We start from the raw sequence: 18,501 nt of genomic DNA, 5'->3' as shown, positions 1-18,501 counted from the left end.
GGCCTCAAGGTGTACTGTGTCGTTTTGATTGAAGAAGTTCCAACAATCACAGAAACTTGGTCTGAAAATCATTTTTTTGATGGTTGGTACTCAGAAATGATAACTTGTGAAAAACTAAGAAATTCAAGTTTGTTAATCTGTAGTTGGAGGGGGGAAATGTCACCAGTGAGATTACAGAAGGGCATCAAGGTACAAAGCTGGATTTGTACTTACAAACCTCCAAAAATGTTTCAGGCACTGAAACAAAACTTTCAGCTTTGAATCTGCCATTTAATTATTTTTTTCTCTTTTGTTTTTCTCAGACTTCACCTCACTGTTGATAGAAATTATCCTACTGATGCTGAGCTCATAGCCAGGCTAGTGGTTGTCTTCAAAGTTTAAGACTGAAATAACAACCATCCATCCATTTTCTTCTGTTTATCCTTGTCAGGGTCACAGGGTAACGCACATAAGTGCTCTATCCTGTGACCCCAGCTTGATTCATTCATATAAGCACTTTTATTCTGTGCTTTCTTAAGCATAGTTTTCATTCATCATCCCATGGATGTGTTGGAGAGTAGCTTGGGGTTGGTATCCTGCCCAAGGATATTTGGTGTCTAGACTGGAGCAGCCAGGGAACCAACAACTTTACAATTATAAGATGACCTGCTCTACTTCCTGACATACAAATCTAAATCTTCTAAATTTAGCTCAGGCATTCATGAATCCAGATGATGTTTGTAATCTTCTCACTTGTTCTGAAGTTTATAAGTTTTAACGCATAATGAGAGGTATGTGCAACAACCAATCCGTCAGATGTATTTGTGGCTTCCAGAGGGTGGGTTACTGTAACTGTGATGTCCTTTCTATTCAGCCCTCACAGAAAATTGTACAAATCCTTTTTGGTGTTTGTGGGTTTTTGTCCTGTTAATTTTTGACATCAGCTTTATTTGTTAATGTTTGCAAGGTTTGCTGCTATAGTAACAACAACAGACGCGCTCAGTCTCACTCACTCTTTGCTTACTTGACAACTTTGGGTTTGAATTCAAAGAAAGTTAAGGCATCCTTCCCTGTGTGGCCACACCTTGAGAAATTTAGAATTCGTTTTCTAATCACTTTAAAGCTTTTTGTTTAATATGTCAGTTATGTAGAACTGAACACCTCCAGTTTAACTGAATTTCCATCAGCTTCAGCTCTGCTTTGTATTAAGTGCTAGTTTTCAACTCTTACCATGTAAACAGACTGAACTCCGAGGGTAAGCATACCTGTTGCCTGTCAGACTACGGGCTGAACCCGAGCCTCATTTGAATTGTTTATACAGGCTGACAAACTTGAATTTCTTCAGAGGTTTTTCAGTTTCACTGCATCATTTCACAAGCTGTCAGTCTTCAATAAAGGAAACCTTTTATTCTTCTCACTGTATGTCATATACATGTACGGTTGGAAGCTATTTTACTGGCTAAAATGACAGAGTAGTGTCATTTATGACCCCATTATTTAGCTTAAAGTTTCTCTCCTGATCTTTTAGGAGACTATAAACTTTGCATCAGTACCAGATATTATAATAGAAACTCATGAAATGGACAGACTTGTTTTAAATGGCTCTGTCTGTGTTTATCGTACCTATACTGTTTCCCTATCTATGACGTATTCTAAGATATGTCTTAGAACTGAAGAAGCTTCTCTGATGAGAGGTGGAACATCTTCAAGAAAATTTAAAAAAAAATCCAAGCTCCTTAGAGTACCATGACCTGGATAACTGGGAACCTACACAGACATTTTATAATATTCTTAGTCATTTGTTTATTCATTAGTTTTTGATCATTTTTGTGCAAAAAGGAGTCGACTGGACTCATTCCTACATCAGCTGAGCTGTCAGTTTGGGCATTACATGTCTGTCTCAGGGCTTCTGCAGCAGTAAATCTTTGCATTATAGCTGTGTTAGCCATGGTTCACTACAAAACATCACAATGATTCATTCCCACTTTTAAGCACAACACAGGGATTAGAAATGGGAATTTACCCGTAATGCCTAAAAACATAAATATATTTCCTCACAACTTTCCATGATCTTTACCACACACGTGGGCAAATTATCTTACAGAAAACTATGAAAGGTTTTCAAAGAAGGAAACTGACAAATTGTTGGGGAAACATTTTTAAGATTAAAAAAAACACAGCAGTAAATATAAGTATTTAGTTGAGGTCATAAAAATTGGATGGAAGCAGATTGTTTTGAGTATGAAGGGAAAGACTGAACGAAAAAAAAAAAAGAATGATTTCGATCTTCGAGTCATGCAAAGCTACTCTATCAGAACCCAATCATCAAAATATGGAAATAAGCATAAGTGGACGCCTTTAAACTTCCGTAACTTCCGAAGCTAATTCACTCTCTCCAAAAACAAGCTGTTCAGAATGTGAAATTTAAATAAAGAGAATCCCATCATTTCAGTTTGTATCTTTATTTAAACAAAAACAATACAAAGACAACATATCAAATCTTTTTTAATAAACCTTAGATTTTATTTCAGCAACATGTTCCACAAAAGTCAAACCCAACTGCAGAAACATCCCACAGCTCGTTAAATGTATTAATGACATGATTCCCAAAGAAAATGAGGGTTTAAAAAGTAAATATGAGGAAGCTTTCACCACTGTGAAAGGATGTGTGAGCAGAGTTTCAAAGTTTTTCTCAATGTAAAATTTCTTTTTCCAACTAAAAACAAGGGTGTCACCACCTGTGAGATCTCATTTTATGCCCCTCCCCTTTTTTAAAGATATATTGTCTGATTTTTGCATTTTACTCTCGTTTGAAACATTTGGATTAACCACAGCTGAAGTTAAAAGACTGTGAGTGATTCTTTTCTTTTTCTTTTGGTTGTCTCATGTGAAAACCCGGCCTGCACTGCACAGAAGTCAGATTTTACTGTAGCCTTGTGTGACGACAACACTTGAACTAAACACAATCAGCCACAGCCTGAAAACCAGCTGAATGTTTGCTATGACATCAAGGAAGGACTTTAAAAGTGTGTGTTGGCAATAAAAGAAAAAAATCAAAGTGGGATGAGAGTGCTTCTTTTGAGTACTGCTTTGTTTTTGCTTGTTTTAAATATTTTTTTAAAGTTGAACAATTTATTTACTGGCAAAATAAAGACAAATGTTTTCTTCTTACTTCCAGTTGCTGTAAAATTTAATAAGTTGGATGCATTTAAAGAAATTACTTGAGCTTATTGCTTCAAAAAAACCAAATGACCTCAATTTAACACGAGTGGGTTATACTCAGGTGTTTATTTATCAAGAAGATAAATTACAAGGACTTGATGTAGTTTGCAGACTTATTCTGCAGTTCAATTTCCTGAATTTCCTGGAGGAACCCACCCGAGGGATTAATAAAGTTTCATCTAATCTAATCTTACTTCATATTAAGTTAAGAAAATGGTAAATAAACAAATGCAATGTCACAGTGAATGACCTAGATTTTTTTATTTAAGTTTTTTTTTTTTTAAATAAATCTATGAGAATTTATGCTGAATATTTACATTTTAAGAGATGGTGTATGGGCCACAATCATGTGCTCCATACACCACACAGTTACAGGAACACTGGGCTTATTAATGTTCCAACAACCCTCAGTATAAACACTAACTCTGAGTTAATAAACACTACACAAGTCTCAGGTCAAATGGTCTTTTGCTTACTAAACCTTTAAAAACAAAGACTAGAGACCAGCAGGGGGTCATATAATGACACCTGTTATATGCATATGTTTCTACTAAACTATATTTTGCACGTAGATTATACTTTTTATCCATAAAATTTATTTTTAAACTTGTTATTTTGCAGATAAATTGTGTTATTAAAGGACAAGCTCTCACTGCAGGATTATCTGTGGATCAGCTGCCTCTATCCTGTCCATCCTGCTCACTCCCAACAAACATCATCAACTCCTCTGTCTTTGGCCTCACGTCCTGTCTCCAAACCATACATCACAGCAGGTTATGAGAGCTTCTCTTTTACTCTCGCTATCACTACCTTTCTGTCATAAATCACGTCACCCCTGACACCCGTCTACACCCAGTGCATCTAGCCTGCATCTCCTCTCCACATCTCCTGTGCACTGTCCATGACAGAGATTTTTTTTTTCATTTTACTTTTTTATTTGTAATTTCACTAAAATTAACCTAACCTCAATGTTTCGTTTTAGTTAACTAGGATAACCTTGCTTGTCGTTAACTCAGAGTGATGGACGAGTTTTTGAACTGTGAACAGCTAAAATTAAATAAAAAGTTCAGAGGAAACTCTATTTTAGAAAAATAGCTGACAGAGATTTTACAGTTTTGTATAAATGTTAAAAATATTTTAAACTTTATTACACCCTGCCTCTCGCCCTATGACAGCTGGGATGAATGGATGCATGGACATGAGTACATGTGAGCATGTGAGCCAAAAATAAGGGACTATTTCTTTAAGAACTAAAACGATATATTCGGCTCTTCGGGGTGTACATTACAACCATCAGATGTTGTCGTTTGGATAACTGTTGTCTAAGACCATATATCCTTCTTGTAAATGAGGTTAAATGTCGTGTTTTATAAACATCCATTCTTAAAAAAGAGCGTTCGCGCACATTTCTCTGAAGAGGGGAACGCTAATTTTGTATTGCACCCCCATAAAGCGGTGGTATCGTCCACTGTCGCGGAAACGCCGGCTCCAGCCAAAACTCCGGCATAAGAGAAGCAGGTGGAACTGAGACAGTAGTCTGAGTGTGACTGAAAGTGGTAAGTGTTTAAAACAGTGCCCTATCAATTACCAGGTGTTGCCCCAGGCATCTGTCTTATATTTGCGTCTAATTATGATGCGAGTGATTTAAAGACTTTTGATGCGTGTTTGGACACATTAGCAGACGTTAGCAGAGCAGCTCTGAAACCCGCGGTGCGCCACTAATGTTAGCTAGCAAACAAAAGAGGTTCCCTGTGAGTCAAGTCTGACTCTCTGAAGAAAATGAAGGAGATAAATGTGGAATTTGTAATACGAATCATGTTTTTGTAACATTTAAGTGGCGACAAAATGCGACATCCTGGCACAAAGTCTATTAGTCATTCTAGCCTGGTTAGCTAACGTTAGCATCAAAGGCGGAGACCCGCAGCAGTTTGGATTTTAGCCCAAAGTTTAAAGTTTAACAGAGTCCAGACCCTTAACAGACTTTTTATTCAATATGTACTTGTGTCTTGTGCTTTAGGTGTGTGTGTGGTGGAGGAATGGTGACGCGTGTTTCCCACAGAGCTTTTTAAACTGCTTCTGCAGCAGTGCTGTCGTTACCATGTTTATTTTTAACAGTTCAAACGCTGGAAAAAGTTCGCGTTTAACGTCGCAGACACTGCAGCTGCGCGACAGTTACGTTTGGTGGTTTTTGTTGAAATGCAAACGTGACAACGCCTGTTTTCTTCCGAGCAGTGTCCTCGTTCTTCTGGTGAGCTTTTATATCAAGTCTGAACACGAAAACGGAAATTTAGTGTGATGAGGCATTCCCTGTTTGCTCCTTCCTTTTAACCAGCTATGCAGGCCGACCCGAACAAAAACAGTGTTTCCGAACTGGCCCATTTCAATCTCCAACAATGGCGTCACCATTCATTTTAACAGTACTCAAGTGAATTTTGTGCATTTATGAATCGTACTTGTGACAGCTGCTGCGATGGCACACTCTGTCTCTCCACACATCTCCAGGAATCACTTGAATGATCCTAATGGGGAGTAAAGTCACAGAATTCATTGTTGTGTATGTGTCTGGGATCATGTCAACATGGGATCATGTCTACATATGATCCTAAACTTCCAATGGGTCCTATACTTAAAGGCCGTGGTTCCTCAGTGCTGCCCTGAGGCAAGTCAAGGTGTCCCCTGAGATTTTTGCATCAACGAAACATTCTAACTGCACAAAGTACTAAATGTCATTTCAGTTGACCTCATTGGCCTGATTGATAGTGAGGAGATATAATTGAGCAGCTGGACTTGTGATGTCAGCAGCCTTCAGCCCGAGTTAATCTGTTAATGCTAATATAGTGAGCTAAAGAGGGCCTTGGAAACTAAACATCCTTTTATAGAGAGACTTCACCTGCTTTAAAAGGGTAGAAGAGAGCTGCGTCTGAACCAGAGGCAGCAGGAATCTACACTACATAAACAAAATTTCTAGGCTGCCCACATAATACACCCACAGGAGCTGCTCTGCCATAGAAACCCATGCCATGAAGCTCCCAGTGTACAGTTTACATGCTGATCTAAATGTCAGAGGTTTTGAGGTCTGCAGTTACTGAGTCAGCAGAACATATGTGCTTTACACCTCAGCACGCAGCGTGATCTGCCACTTTGTGGATTAATGATTCCTGAACACGTCCACTTTACAATAATACAGCTGACTGCGGAATATCTAAAAGGGAAGAAATTTCACCCACTGACCTGTTGCAACAGTGGCATCCTGTTTCAGTAGTACTCAATTTCTGTTAATTCTTTAGAGCGACCCATTCTTTCACAAGTCATTCTAAAGGCTGACTGCATGGCTGGGTGCTTGATTTTATACACCTGTGGCTATGGAACTAAAAACACCTGAATTCAAAGACTAAGAGGTGTGTCCCCATATTTTTGACCATACAATGTATGTGTTCTTGTGTGATAAGAGGATTGATGCAAGTCATACTTTAGTGGTGCTCATTGTAGTTCTTAAAATCAGCTAACATTGCAATCAAAAGAAGTGATGATATTTGAAATGAGAGAGTATGACATGGCATTCTGCACATATGAAGACAGCCAAGTCTTAATTTTTGGTTTGCTGTTTGTTTTGCTTTGGCACAAAGGCTTAAAATCACAGCTCTAAAGGCAGAAATCGGTTCTTTCCTTGAATTTCTGAACGTTCAGTTGACCGTAAGGCCAGGAGGGCAACTGCAATGAAACTTCAATTAACAACGACGCACAGATATGATCCGAATGCCTTGGCTTTGGAAATCTGCTGATACAAAGTACTCACGTCATGCCAGTGTTAAATAAATTTTCTTCAATCTTCATTTAAATCTTGAAAGTAGTTGTAAAAAAAAAAATAATAATAATAATTCTAGTGTTGTTATTTTGATAATTTCATAAATATCTTGAAAATGACTCAAATTCATATTAGCAGAATGAGAGACCATCACACAAATCCAAATATTTTAGAGACTTCAAGCATCTATCATTCTGAATGAACCTGAGCTGGGCTCCTGAGACTCCACATTCATAGTCACAGTATCAGATATTTACCCTAAACCGTTCTGGTTTACAGAAACTATAAAAAAAAAATTGGATCTCATCTGAGGTCTTTGACCTATGATCAGATTTTTCCTCTTGGTTTCAAAGTGATGGTGGTGTTAGTAATGCCTCGCATGTGTTTTGGCCGATGCCTTCGGTCTTCCTTGGCTGACGTTCCCTGAATGATGCTGAGTCAGTGCTTGTGTGCTTTCTCGTAGGAAAAGTCCTGGCAAACATCAGCACGCTGTCAGAAACGCTGGACAAGCTTGTGAGTATTTGTGTGTAGCAGACAACGCCGGTGTAGTCCGGCACGTTTACAGTGATAATACTGCTGGACTTTAGCGTACAGCATCCATCAGCTTACCGGGTGCTGTGCAGAGACTTTTTAAACCAGTTTTCTTTTTTATTCCAGCATTGCATAGATTTGAATGGACAAGGCAGGCAGAAGTATACAGGTACAACCTCTCACACATCTCATATATATCTGTGTGCTGTTATTTTTTTATTTTTTTTAATCATAAAAACGTTTCACACCATGAATTTCAGTTTACTTCTATTTTAACAGGGAAGGGTAATAGAAAGATGTGTAGAAATAGAAGTATGTTTTTAAAAAACACAGGCATTGATTTTTATTAAATTTTTTCACACCTACCGCTGCAGAAGGCAGCTGCTTAAAGCCCAAAGATGTACTGATTTGCTACTGACGTTAAACTAATGAAAGAACACAGAACTTAATCTAATCTTGGGTCAAAAATCTGGACACTTAACTGATTGTTACACTGCGTCAGTGCTCCTCCAATACTTGTTCCATAATTGGCCATCTCATTTCAACAGTTACCCTTTCAGATAATTCAGTAATCAAAGTGTTTTGAATGTTTTGAATGTTAGAATACCCATCATAGATGGAGGAAATGTTTTGGGTATGAAGCATACAAAGTAAAGCATTTCTGTAAATGTACTTGAGTTGTTGTAGCTGCTAAGATGGCTCAGTCACTCCAGGGTCAAACGGATGTTTGACTGTTGTCTTTGCTCTGTAAATGTAGCCCAGCTAGTGAAGCCCAGTAAAGGTGTCGTGATGCCTGTGAAGAAGAGGAAGCTGCCTGATGCAGATGATCATGAGCAGAACTGTAAAATTACGAGGTAAACGGATATATCTGCTCACACTGAGGGTGTCCTGTGTCTGCACCGCTAACCTTTGTCTTCTATCCATCCTACGTGCTTCTTGAAACTTTATTGATTACCTTGTGAGTTCGATGCTCTCTCAGCTGGGTGTAGGCTTTCTGAGCCCTTCACCTTCTCCTCTTCTTCTTCATTGTGTATTAAGAGTGTAGATGAATGCTCATGCTGCAGTCAGTGAGGATGTAGCCAAAACACATATCTTCACACATGTTGTGAGTTATACTCCTTACTAATCGAGGCACTCAGCACATACTTGTCATCTTAATCAGCACTGCCTCAGTCTTCAGGACTGTAGGAGAGTATCTAAGGTGCCACTTTATTAGGTACCTTTGCTTTATTCTTGGATATAAATGAGGTGGATAATCCATCAGTGCCTCAGCTCTGTACATCATAAATGTCTGTGCAGACTTAATTTCAGGTTTTTAATGAAATATGGTGACAGTTTGAGTCTCATGTGAATAATCACCCGAGCCATTTGCATACAGCAGCATCTGATCTGACTTGGTAGCAGTTGATTCTAAACTGGCTGGCTGACTGGATACACCAATGTTCTTGGAGAACATCCAGCTGTGAGGCAGCTGTGGTAACCACTGAGCCACCGCGCTGCCATTAATCTGCAGGAAATACTGACAGGCTGTTTTCTGAGCCACTTTACCCTGTTCAGAGTCAGAGGTGCTGGAGCCTATCCCAGCTCTCACAGGGTGAAATCCTTTGTTGTATTTTTGCTTTGACTGTAGTCCAGCTGTTGTATAGCTGCCATGTAACAACCTCCCGAAGTTATGGCTGCACATTTATCTTTAAAATGTTTGGTCTGTGCTGAAGTTTTACCCGACCTCTGATCCGCGGTCCGAGGTCAATCAACACTGACAAGCCCTTTTCCAGTAAGAAGTGCCTGGCCTGGTTCCATAAGTACGCTGCCCCCGACAAGGTGTTCGGCCCAGAGGCCATGGAGAAGTTCTGTGAGGACATCGGCGTGGAACCAGAGAATGTAAGTCAGCAGCTTGACTCTTAGTCACTCTGCATGTCCCTTACCTGATGAACTCCTGACCATCAGGAGTCATAGGGTAACACTCAGAAAAGAGACTGTGAGGCACTCATGATGTGAGAATGTTTTATGGAGCTTTATTTTAGCAACAAATGTTTTTTTCTGTGAAAAATAAAGATGGTAGGAAACAAGCTTTCTTACACTTGTTTGAATCTACTTTCTTTCCTGCAGATTATCATGTTAGTTTTAGCGTGGCATCTAGAAGCAGCAAACATGGGGTACTTCACAAAAGACGAGTGGCTCAGGGGAATGACGATATTACAGTAAGAAATCTTATTCTTTCAGTTTATTTGTGGTTGAGGTTACAAATACGCTTAAATGTGTTTTCGTCTACATGCAGGTGTGACTGCACAGAGAGATTACAAAGTAAACTTGATTACCTGCGCAGTGAGCTCAACGATGCTGCGACCTTTAAAAATATCTACAGATACGCCTTTGACTTTGCCAGAGTGAGTCTATTTATTTTTTGTTATTATTTGGAAGTTAAGCCTGTAAAAATCCTTGAACATCATTTTGTAATATGTCTGCAGTGTTTGTGCTCCTGACTTTGTGATTGTTATGAGGAAAAGTTGGAATAAAAATAATAATTTAAAAGCACCAAATTATCACAAAATAGTTCCCTATGGGGTGACCATGTTTTAACCGGGAGGAGCAGATGCTACATTTAAACTGAGCTTCTGAAAAGATTTGGTGTGGTGACCATAAGTGAAGCTTAACTTCACCAACACAGGCTTTCAGATCAAGTCTCTGAATTCTGACTCTGAGCTTGATGCAGTGAATCTCCCTGCTGATGCAGCTGGATTTTTTATTTTTTATTTTTTTTAAATAACCATAAATGAGGGAGTGTCTTTTCAATTTCAGTGCAGCAACCGTGCAGTTAGGTTTAACTGTTATGACTAATGGGATTGTGGGGAAACACTCATCAGCGCATTCATGGGATCATAAGAGATATGAACTGCTGCACTTATTACTGAGCTCACTGAGTTGCTCCTGTCCTCAGGATAAGAACCAGAGGAGTTTGGACATGGACACGGCAAAATTAATGCTGGCTCTGCTGCTGGGAAGGTCATGGCCGCTCTTCCCAGTCTTCAGCCAGTTCCTGGAGGTAAGTCTCATTGCTCTGATAAAGGAGATGTGAAATCAGCTCATCTTCAAACAGCTCTTCACTCCTCTCTCTGGGTTGTTTCCTCACTGTCTCCCTCCCATTAATGTCTCCCACAGCAGTCCAAGTACAAGGGATTGAATAAAGACCAGTGGTATAATGTTCTGGAGTTCAGCCGGACCATCAACCCAGACCTCAGTAACTACGATGAGGATGGAGCTTGTGAGTACCACTTGTACTAGGAAAATATTGCAGGCCTCTTTCACAGAGCTGCTTCAAGGCGGGAATATAAACCTGTATGGAATAGGATGTGTTGGCCAGTTATCGCCCCACCTGGACCATCCAGGGCTTTGGTTTGGGAATGGCCGCTGTCGCACAGTTTGTCATAATACACAAGAACACATCTGGATCGGTTCACACTCTTAGGACAGAAGGATGAGCATGTTATAATTCTGGGGGGTCTTCCGTGATGGCTCACTCATTTCTGTGAAAGGAAATCTAACATCTGTCCATCACTTGTAGTCCAAAATGCCACAGCAGTCCTGATGTTAATAAATTTACACCAGCTTCCCTCCATTTTTGTATTGATTTTAAGATTCTTTTATTTTCTAAGTTTTAAATGGCCAGCTGTTTAAGCAAACTTTTCAACATGTATAACTGCAAAAGAATGTTAAACAAGCATTTCAGTTTTAAACCTTAAAATGGCTTCATGTCTTCACTGAACAGTAATAACGTGCAGGCGCACCTTTGTCTATAGTTACGGGTTTATTTGTTTTTTGCAGGGCCGGTGCTTCTAGACGAGTTCGTGGAATGGCGAAGAAGTTGGTCAGCTTCATAGCATTAACAGCCACAAAAACAAAAGGATGAAGAGGGAGAAAACTGAGAACCCGGGAAGGAGTCTGGAAAAAGGTTTCATCCACACATACACAGAAATATGGAGTACAACCTCGTCTCTGTGGACCTTCGAATCCCGTTAGAGGCGCCTGTGCACCATCGTCCAAATGCTAAGAGGCCATCCTCCTGCTGAGAAGACTTTTTTTTTTTTTTTTTTTTTTTTTTTTAAATAGTGTTAATTTCAAGAAAAGAAACTGTCAGAGGGAAAATGAACTGAGAAGAGCTGTGGAATTTATGTTAAATGTTTTTTGTTTTTTGTTTTTTTTCCCCATTTTTGTGTCTTGTTTATAGAAGTTTTCACAGTAATAAAAAGGAAATGGAAATTCATCAAGCTGCAGAGCCCAGGTTTCATTCGCCACTCCTGCACCGTGTTTTCACACTAAGGCATGCAGAAACTGGTCAGCCTGAAGAAATTTACCATTTCTTTTTTAGGTGTCAGTCCAGCAACCCCTGAGCAGATACAGCAGTTATCCCTTTACCTCCTAACACTTCTTATTAGGCCACATCCTGCCAGATAACCAGCACCTAACCTGCTAGAAGCAAGTCTCACCACTCTACAGCTATCCTGAAACCCCTCTGGGCAGTTAATTTAATGAATGCTTTAAAAAAAAAAAAAAAAAAAAAAAAACCTTTAAAGGTACTTTCTAAAATTACCAGCTGCAAATGTCAACTAAAACTGTGACCAGCAGGGGGAGTTGTTTCCCCAGAGCTCATAATGTTTCACATTTCTTCTTGGACTTCTCCACATTTACTCATGAGACTCTTTCACCGCTGTAAATAAGAATATATTCTTGGCTGGTTAACGCTTACTGTTTATGTTGTATGCCTTGCACGGTATAATCTGGGCCCTACAACAAATTTTGAACTGCACATCAATTTAGAATGTGTAAACCAGCGGTACCCAACCCCCGGGTCCGTGAGTCGTTTGGTACCGGGGTTGTTGGGCTCGGGTGTGAAATTAATGGTTTTCAGGGTTTTTATTGTTAACTCTGTTTCCCTGGGTTTTTCCCATGTTGTAGTTGTGTCTTATTTTGAAAGAATTATTTACGCTTTACCGTAGCGACCAGAGAGCGTTAAGGGGCAAAGAGGAGGATGTTACTCTCAATGTTGTTGGTGCATTTTAGGAGGATGCTGCTAATAAAGTTGCAAAATTACACAGTTAATTTGCGTTTATTATTATATTTACAAAATAACAGTTTTTGTCTTGATCGTATCATTTTATTTGTTGTATTTATCCACGACACCTTAAAGGCCGGTCTGTGAAAATATTGTCTGACATTTAACCGGTCTGTGGCGCTAAAAAGGTCGGGGACTGCTGGAGTAAACGGCCTGCCTTAATAAGTGGAAGATTAATCCTTAATTAAGAGAGCAGGGAGAGTCAACTTATTTCCCCCCCAAACACAAACTAAATTTACTATCTGACATCATGTCCTGTTTTATACATGAAAGCATAATGATTTAATCATTACAAGTAGCGAGGACATTCTCAGAAGCGGCAAGTAATTTACTCACATTTCATCCATACACAAGTCACAGTTTAACTGCTCACACTTAAAGGATATAATCAGTCTTATGCTGTTTTACTTTTTCATAGTTTAGAGATTTGCCCCTATTGTCCTTCAAAAACCATCAGGTGTCAGTCTCTGCAGAAACCTGGGTGATGGGAACAAGCATTAGTGCAGGAAGGGTTCTCATTAGTTTCAGATGTCACCACAGTCCCAATAAAAATGCACACAGACATGGCATGTACCACTTCAGTTTCAAGATTCCTTAAAATACCTATTTTCCTTGACTTGACCCAGGCTGGTGGATCTAAACTTCATCTGAACAGATACACCCGTATGACGGCGTACAAGTTAAAATCATTGACCCGAGCCATTATGTAAGATTAACTTACTTGTTGTGTCACCTTGTGGTACAAAGTGGTATTACAAAAGTGAAGCTTAGTTCAGCTTCAGCTGTAATCTCATCAGCAGGATGCAAAGATGATCCAGGATGAAGTCATAGCATTACTTTGATGATGGCTTTAGCTTTTTTTTTTTTTTTTTTTTTAATTTATGCAAAAATTGATTCCCAGATATAAAAAGTGCGTGTGCAGATTCACCCGTCAGACCTCATAAAAATACAGTGTCCAGTCTTAGGGTATGTATACATCGATTCCACACCCAACATATCAGGTACAGGTGTGCATGATATCAGTTCAGCCACTGGGAGATGGCTGTTCTGCTTCGTTCAGGTGTTTACAGCATAACTAATAACTTCAAAACATGAAAGTCCTTTTATATTGTACATTTTTGCAGATTTTCTGAGAAAATCAAATCAGTGCAACTCAGATCTGCAAGTAAGCATGAGTGGAAATTATAATATATATAGTTATAATGCAAATATAACTTATGACAAGTTATAAGTTTGTGGCGCTAAATGTGGCGACCCTTCCAAACAAAGTTTGTAGAGCTGGACTCGACTTGAGCCATGGTGTTGTCATTATTTTGTCCACTCTCTGTAGCATCTATCAAATGTCCATGTGGAAGTTTGACGTCTGCTCACTATCCTTCTTCCTGTTGACTCTGGTCCAGTGGCCCTGTTGAGGCTGCAGCCATGATGGCGGAGAGGCGCGTCAGAGAGACGGAGCGCTGTTTGAATCTGGGGGCGGGGAGAGGAGCGTGGGGGCCAGGGTCTGGAAGGTGGCCGTATCGCTGGCCGTCCTCGTCATACTGGTACAGGCGGATGACGCGGCTGCGGCGGGCTGGGCGTGGTGGGGAGGGCGGCAGCGCTCCTTGATCGGTCACCTCCTGGTTTTTGCCTCCTGTCGCCTCATCTTCACTTTCAAAAGTTGACTTTTCAGAATCTCTGGAAATCTCCGTCTCACCATCTTTCTCCTCACCGGCCGCCGCCGCCTCCTCTTCCTCCTGCACCATACTCCTCCTCACCTCCCTGCTCTCGCTTCCATGTTTGTCCTCCTCATACTCATCTGTTTCACTTTGACTCTCTCCATCCTCTCCTATCAGATACAAGCGACCAAACCGGCTCTCTTTCTCCCCCTCTTCTAACTCCTTATCACTGCCTTTATTTCTGTTCTCTGCGCATCTTCCCTGTTCTTCCTCCTCCTCCTTGTAGTTACATCCTTCCAGATATGCAGTGGTTTCTGGTGGCTCGTCTTCCTCTCGTTTGTGCCGGAAGCTTCTCTGAGGTTTGGCAGGAGGAGACAGGTTAGGCGCAGAGTTGTTGTGCACCACCTGGTCGTTTTCAGAGGCCGGGTTCTCGTTCGTGGGCGGCAGGGTTGTCATGCTGACCTCGGGGCCGTGGTCGGTTGTGTCGCTTTGGCGCTTTCGTCCTCGTTTTGGTGACCGCAGCTTTGCCCTGACTGCCCCTGAACACCTGAGAGGAAAAAACAGACCTTTAATGTAAAAAGGGTCAGTCCACATGTGGTGTTCTCATTGGCTCACACTGAGATTATCTAGTGTTTGCGTCTTTCTCTATACTTGTTTAAAAATACATTGATTCCAATGATTACAATGCTGGTGATTTAGCTTGGGTTAAAACTTCTTCAAGAGGCACCAATAATGACGTAAGTCCCTGAACTCACCTGAGAACATGAGTCCTGCTCAAAGCTCCAATGCTGAATCCCAACACAAAGGTCAGCAGCACTGATGCAGCCACAGCTCCTGCAAACAGCTCGGCTGAAACACCTGCCTGCTTCGCCTCCTCAGACCCAGCATCCCTCCTGAACCTGAATGCAGCGCAGCGGCTGCTTTGCTCGTATTCTCCCAGTTTTTGAAGGTTTTGACCATCGTGACCGACGTGGAGCTCATACGGCCACAGTGTAGTTCCCTCTGTGTGCTGCAGGAGGCAGTAGTACAGGCCACTGTGGAGAGCACTGGTGTTGGGGACCAGCAGGCTCCCGTCATGGTGCATGACGACGGGGTCCAGTTTACCATGGGAACCAGGAGTGTGGAGGTCTCCAAAGGGGGTGTGCCAGTACTGGACCACACCTGCATATGAGAGAAGAAGTACCAAAAGACAGAGAGTGTCACAAAAACCTTTCCTTTGTGTCTCACGTGGCAATGCTGCAGTTCCTCTTTCATCCACTCGAGACTGGTTCCAACATAAATAATAAATAGAATCCATCCATCTTTTATAAACAGTTATGGTTTATCGGTATTGAAATGGGCACAAAGCTATGGCTGTAAGCACAGAAGCTCCGCCCACCTGCTTTTCAAACCCTCTGTTTGTGAGGGGTAGCTGGTCAGAAGAAAGGCGCCTTAAAGGGGAGGAGCTAAACAGCTGCCTTTTTTTTTTTTTTTTTTTTAAAGAAAATTTTAAATAAAGGCCTTTCTGTTTTAAAAATCATTGGTTACACTTCATAAACATGATAATCAACAGTAATAAGTGGGACACCACCAACGTTCAGTTCAGTGGAAGTTTTCTCTCATGTCAGAGCTGCTGGTGTCAGAGACCCAGAGAGACACAAATTTTCTGATTTATCAACCAAAGAGACAAAAAACAGAGTAAACATCTTCAGGTGTGTTAGTTTGTGTTAGCAGCTGGATGCGTGTTCGAATGTTGGGTGTGTGGTGGAGACAACAGCTCTTATATGCTCCAGGGAGGCCGGCCAGGTGCACTAAATAACTCCACCTACTGAGAACCTGCAACACAACACAGAGGGACACACAGCAGGCGCAGTGGGCAACCCCATCCACCTACTACACCTGATTTAAACACAGTGAACATCTGTAAGCATTATCTGTGTTTTATTGTGTAGTTGCGTCTGATTCACAAACCAGCTATTTAGCAGCTATACTTGAATAATTAAAGTTTCATTGTTAGCCAAAATTATTATAAAGTGTTATCGCTTTAGATTCCTTTAGATTGGTTTCTATTAATGTACAGTCTGAAATATTTACAGCAGGAACGTGACCGCTTTCTACATTTAACAGAAGTCAGCGTTTGCCTTCAGAGAGCAGAGAGTGAGATGGAGTCTTCACTCACCTAAGTCCTTTCCATCTCCACAGTGTAAAGTCAACTCCACCTCTGGATGACCTTTGACCCGACAGGTGGGGGCCACAGTCAGAGTGCCCTGGCCGGTAGCTCCTCTTCCTGGATTGGCTGGGACGGCGAGGAAGGCTGTGAAAGTTAACCACCTGGTTAACATTTTAAACCTGCAGAGGAAATAAAAGTCAGCTGGTTTTTACAGTTTGAGGGCAGTAAAATACACGAGTGTGTGATCGCACATGAAATTAAATGTATGCTTCTTTAGTGTCCAAATTCAGTCTAAAAACAGCAGCCAGTAAAAGTACAACGATTCAAGTTAGGAAGAAAGTGGAGCTTGTAGATGCAGAACGGAGCTGAAAGAAAGTGACCTGCAAGTCAAAAGAAGAGCAGCTGAGAACATTCCCAGCTTGTGGTAAGAAGCTTTTAGTTTAGAAGGTAAATGCAAACAAGGGCGAAAAGCTAAAACAGCTTGTTACAGAAAACAGCCAGGATAAAATAAAGACTACTGTGAATCGTGTATCGTGCAAAGTTACTGTGGCAAGATCCAAAAAAAGAAGCAGTCCCATTACTTCCATCAAATTCCTGCTCTGACGAGTAAAATACTTGAGTGAGCTGTAAATTTAATTACAACAAGCATCTTGGCCGCACCATATAAGATGCATCAGGAGTATATCAAATTGTGAGTCATGCAAAACCACTCTGTTCTGTTAAAGGTGTAACAGGAGTGCTTGTAAAGGACTTTACTGTCATTTCTATTCAAAGTCAGCTGTTTAAAGTGATGATTCAGGTTTTTTACTCACAATAAAAGAGCACCTGAACACATCACAGGACCCCTACAGCTTTAGGAGAAACAAGTCAGTGCGAATAAATCAGATGACAAACCGTCCACAGTGAGACAGTATTTTAGAAAATACCTCAGTTCTGCTCTCAGCCTTCTTAAATTATTTTATGAGGTGAACTGTTGAGTGAGTTGGTTCACAGCAAACTAACTCAAACCAAAAAGAGTGAATCTATGAGTACAGTTTAAATAATAAAGCAGCTAAAGTAGAGCCCACGTGTTTCATATTTACCTGATGTGATTCCTTCCTAATGTGGTCGTGTTATCCCTTTAAGTCTGATCTCGTGGCTCTGATGCTCGTGCTGCTGCTACAGTTTCCTCCAGCAAAGTGTAAAGTGCAGTTTCTCACATGACTCTGTGGATGTCTTCTGCTGTGATGGTGTTAAAGATTAATAACGTCACACTGACAGTGGCTTTGTTTTCACCTGCCTTCTGTACGACCTGCACTTCTCACACAACTTCAGAATAACAGTAAATGGACTGTGAGGTCAGGGAGTACCCTAACCCCTTTAACGCCATAGTGTAAGATAGTACACTATGAGTTGGGCTTAAAGGTATATAGATATAGAATAAAGATGCAGTTTTAAATTGTAAACATTTTACATCGGGTAAGGTGTTGAACAGAGCTGCTTTAAACTGTTTTACTTGCTATAAACAAACACAGAAAACAGGTAATTATGTGCTTGTGTTATTTCTCCCTGTGCAGACAGGTATCTGCCTGTGGTTGATTACACTGATACAGTACATGTACGCACATCCTCCTCGGATATACAGAGTCTTGATTCTTTGTACCACTGACCTCTATTTTATAAACACAAATGGATGGCTCCCCAGAAAGTACTAAAAGTAAGCTGGGAGTACACCTAAACTCATAACAGTTCATTCTGGCCTTAGCAAAAGTGTCTTCAATCACAGATTAATTGCTGGTTATTCACATTTGAGTGTGGGATACTGGACCATGCTAAATAAGATGTGCTAATCTGAACGAGCTGGGCTGAGGGTACCTATGAAACATGAAATAGGCCAAGCAAAGCCTAAAACTGTATAGAAGTAAATCTGAAGAAAGTAATGGCAGCACAGAAGAGACTGTGATTTGAAACCTCTTTTAAAATAAAGGGTTTACTGAAGATGAATAGCACAAGCTGTGGAAACAAAGAAAAGCAACACCTGGATATGAGATTGAAACGAATCCAGTGCCTC

At 40.7% G+C, this 18,501-nt stretch overlaps 2 protein-coding genes across 3 annotated transcripts; one reads left to right on the top strand and one right to left on the bottom strand.

The window, feature by feature from the left end:
- The first annotated feature begins 4,638 nt into the window (after positions 1 to 4,638).
- Positions 4,639 to 12,634, top strand: dcun1d5 (DCN1, defective in cullin neddylation 1, domain containing 5 (S. cerevisiae)). The gene is made up of 10 exons (XM_005932645.3): positions 4,639 to 4,757; positions 7,470 to 7,519; positions 7,664 to 7,706; positions 8,295 to 8,391; positions 9,253 to 9,418; positions 9,647 to 9,738; positions 9,816 to 9,924; positions 10,476 to 10,580; positions 10,697 to 10,799; positions 11,360 to 12,634. Exons 4-10 carry the CDS (start codon positions 8,327 to 8,329, stop codon positions 11,413 to 11,415), a joined length of 696 nt encoding a protein of 231 aa, XP_005932707.1. The 5' UTR covers positions 4,639 to 4,757; positions 7,470 to 7,519; positions 7,664 to 7,706; positions 8,295 to 8,326; the 3' UTR covers positions 11,416 to 12,634.
- Positions 12,635 to 12,675: 41 nt separating this feature from the next.
- On the bottom strand, positions 12,676 to 17,620 carry LOC102310985. Of its 2 annotated transcripts, XM_005932644.3 has the most exons (4): positions 17,534 to 17,620; positions 16,461 to 16,630; positions 15,058 to 15,463; positions 12,676 to 14,849 (listed from the first exon to the last, which is right to left on the bottom strand). In XM_005932644.3, the coding sequence occupies exons 2-4, from the start codon at positions 16,621 to 16,623 to the stop codon at positions 14,018 to 14,020; spliced, it is 1,401 nt and encodes a 466-aa protein (XP_005932706.1). In that variant the 5' UTR covers positions 16,624 to 16,630; positions 17,534 to 17,620; the 3' UTR covers positions 12,676 to 14,017. The 2 variants fall into 2 exon arrangements, with proteins under 2 accessions (XP_005932706.1, XP_042080770.1); XM_042224836.1 differs by lacking the exon at positions 17,534 to 17,620 and having other exon boundaries at positions 16,461 to 16,773.
- Positions 17,621 to 18,501: the final 881 nt, after the last annotated feature.

This window comes from Haplochromis burtoni, unplaced genomic scaffold, assembly GCF_018398535.1.
Source record: "Haplochromis burtoni strain Fernald_Lab_line unplaced genomic scaffold, NCSU_Asbu1 Contig_153, whole genome shotgun sequence".
NCBI lineage: Eukaryota > Metazoa > Chordata > Actinopteri > Cichliformes > Cichlidae > Haplochromis > Haplochromis burtoni.
This window is presented reverse-complemented; position numbering and strand designations above follow the sequence as displayed.

Excerpts from the sequence above, each read along its gene's own strand:
- dcun1d5 (XM_005932645.3), top strand. The coding sequence starts at position 8,327 with ATGCCTGTGAAGAAGAGGAAGCTGCCTGATGCAGATGATCATGAGCAG. Across the intron at positions 9,739-9,815 it reads AGGGGAATGACGATATTACA|GTGTGACTGCACAGAGAGAT; the intron begins GTAAGAAATCTT and ends GTCTACATGCAG. Across the intron at positions 10,800-11,359 it reads CTACGATGAGGATGGAGCTT|GGCCGGTGCTTCTAGACGAG; the intron begins GTGAGTACCACT and ends TGTTTTTTGCAG.
- LOC102310985 (XM_005932644.3), bottom strand. The coding sequence starts at position 16,623 with ATGTTAACCAGGTGGTTAACTTTCACAGCCTTCCTCGCCGTCCCAGCC. Across the intron at positions 15,464-16,460 it reads TGGAGATGGAAAGGACTTAG|GTGTGGTCCAGTACTGGCAC; the intron begins GTGAGTGAAGAC and ends TCTCATATGCAG. Across the intron at positions 14,850-15,057 it reads AGCAGGACTCATGTTCTCAG|GTGTTCAGGGGCAGTCAGGG; the intron begins GTGAGTTCAGGG and ends TTTTCCTCTCAG.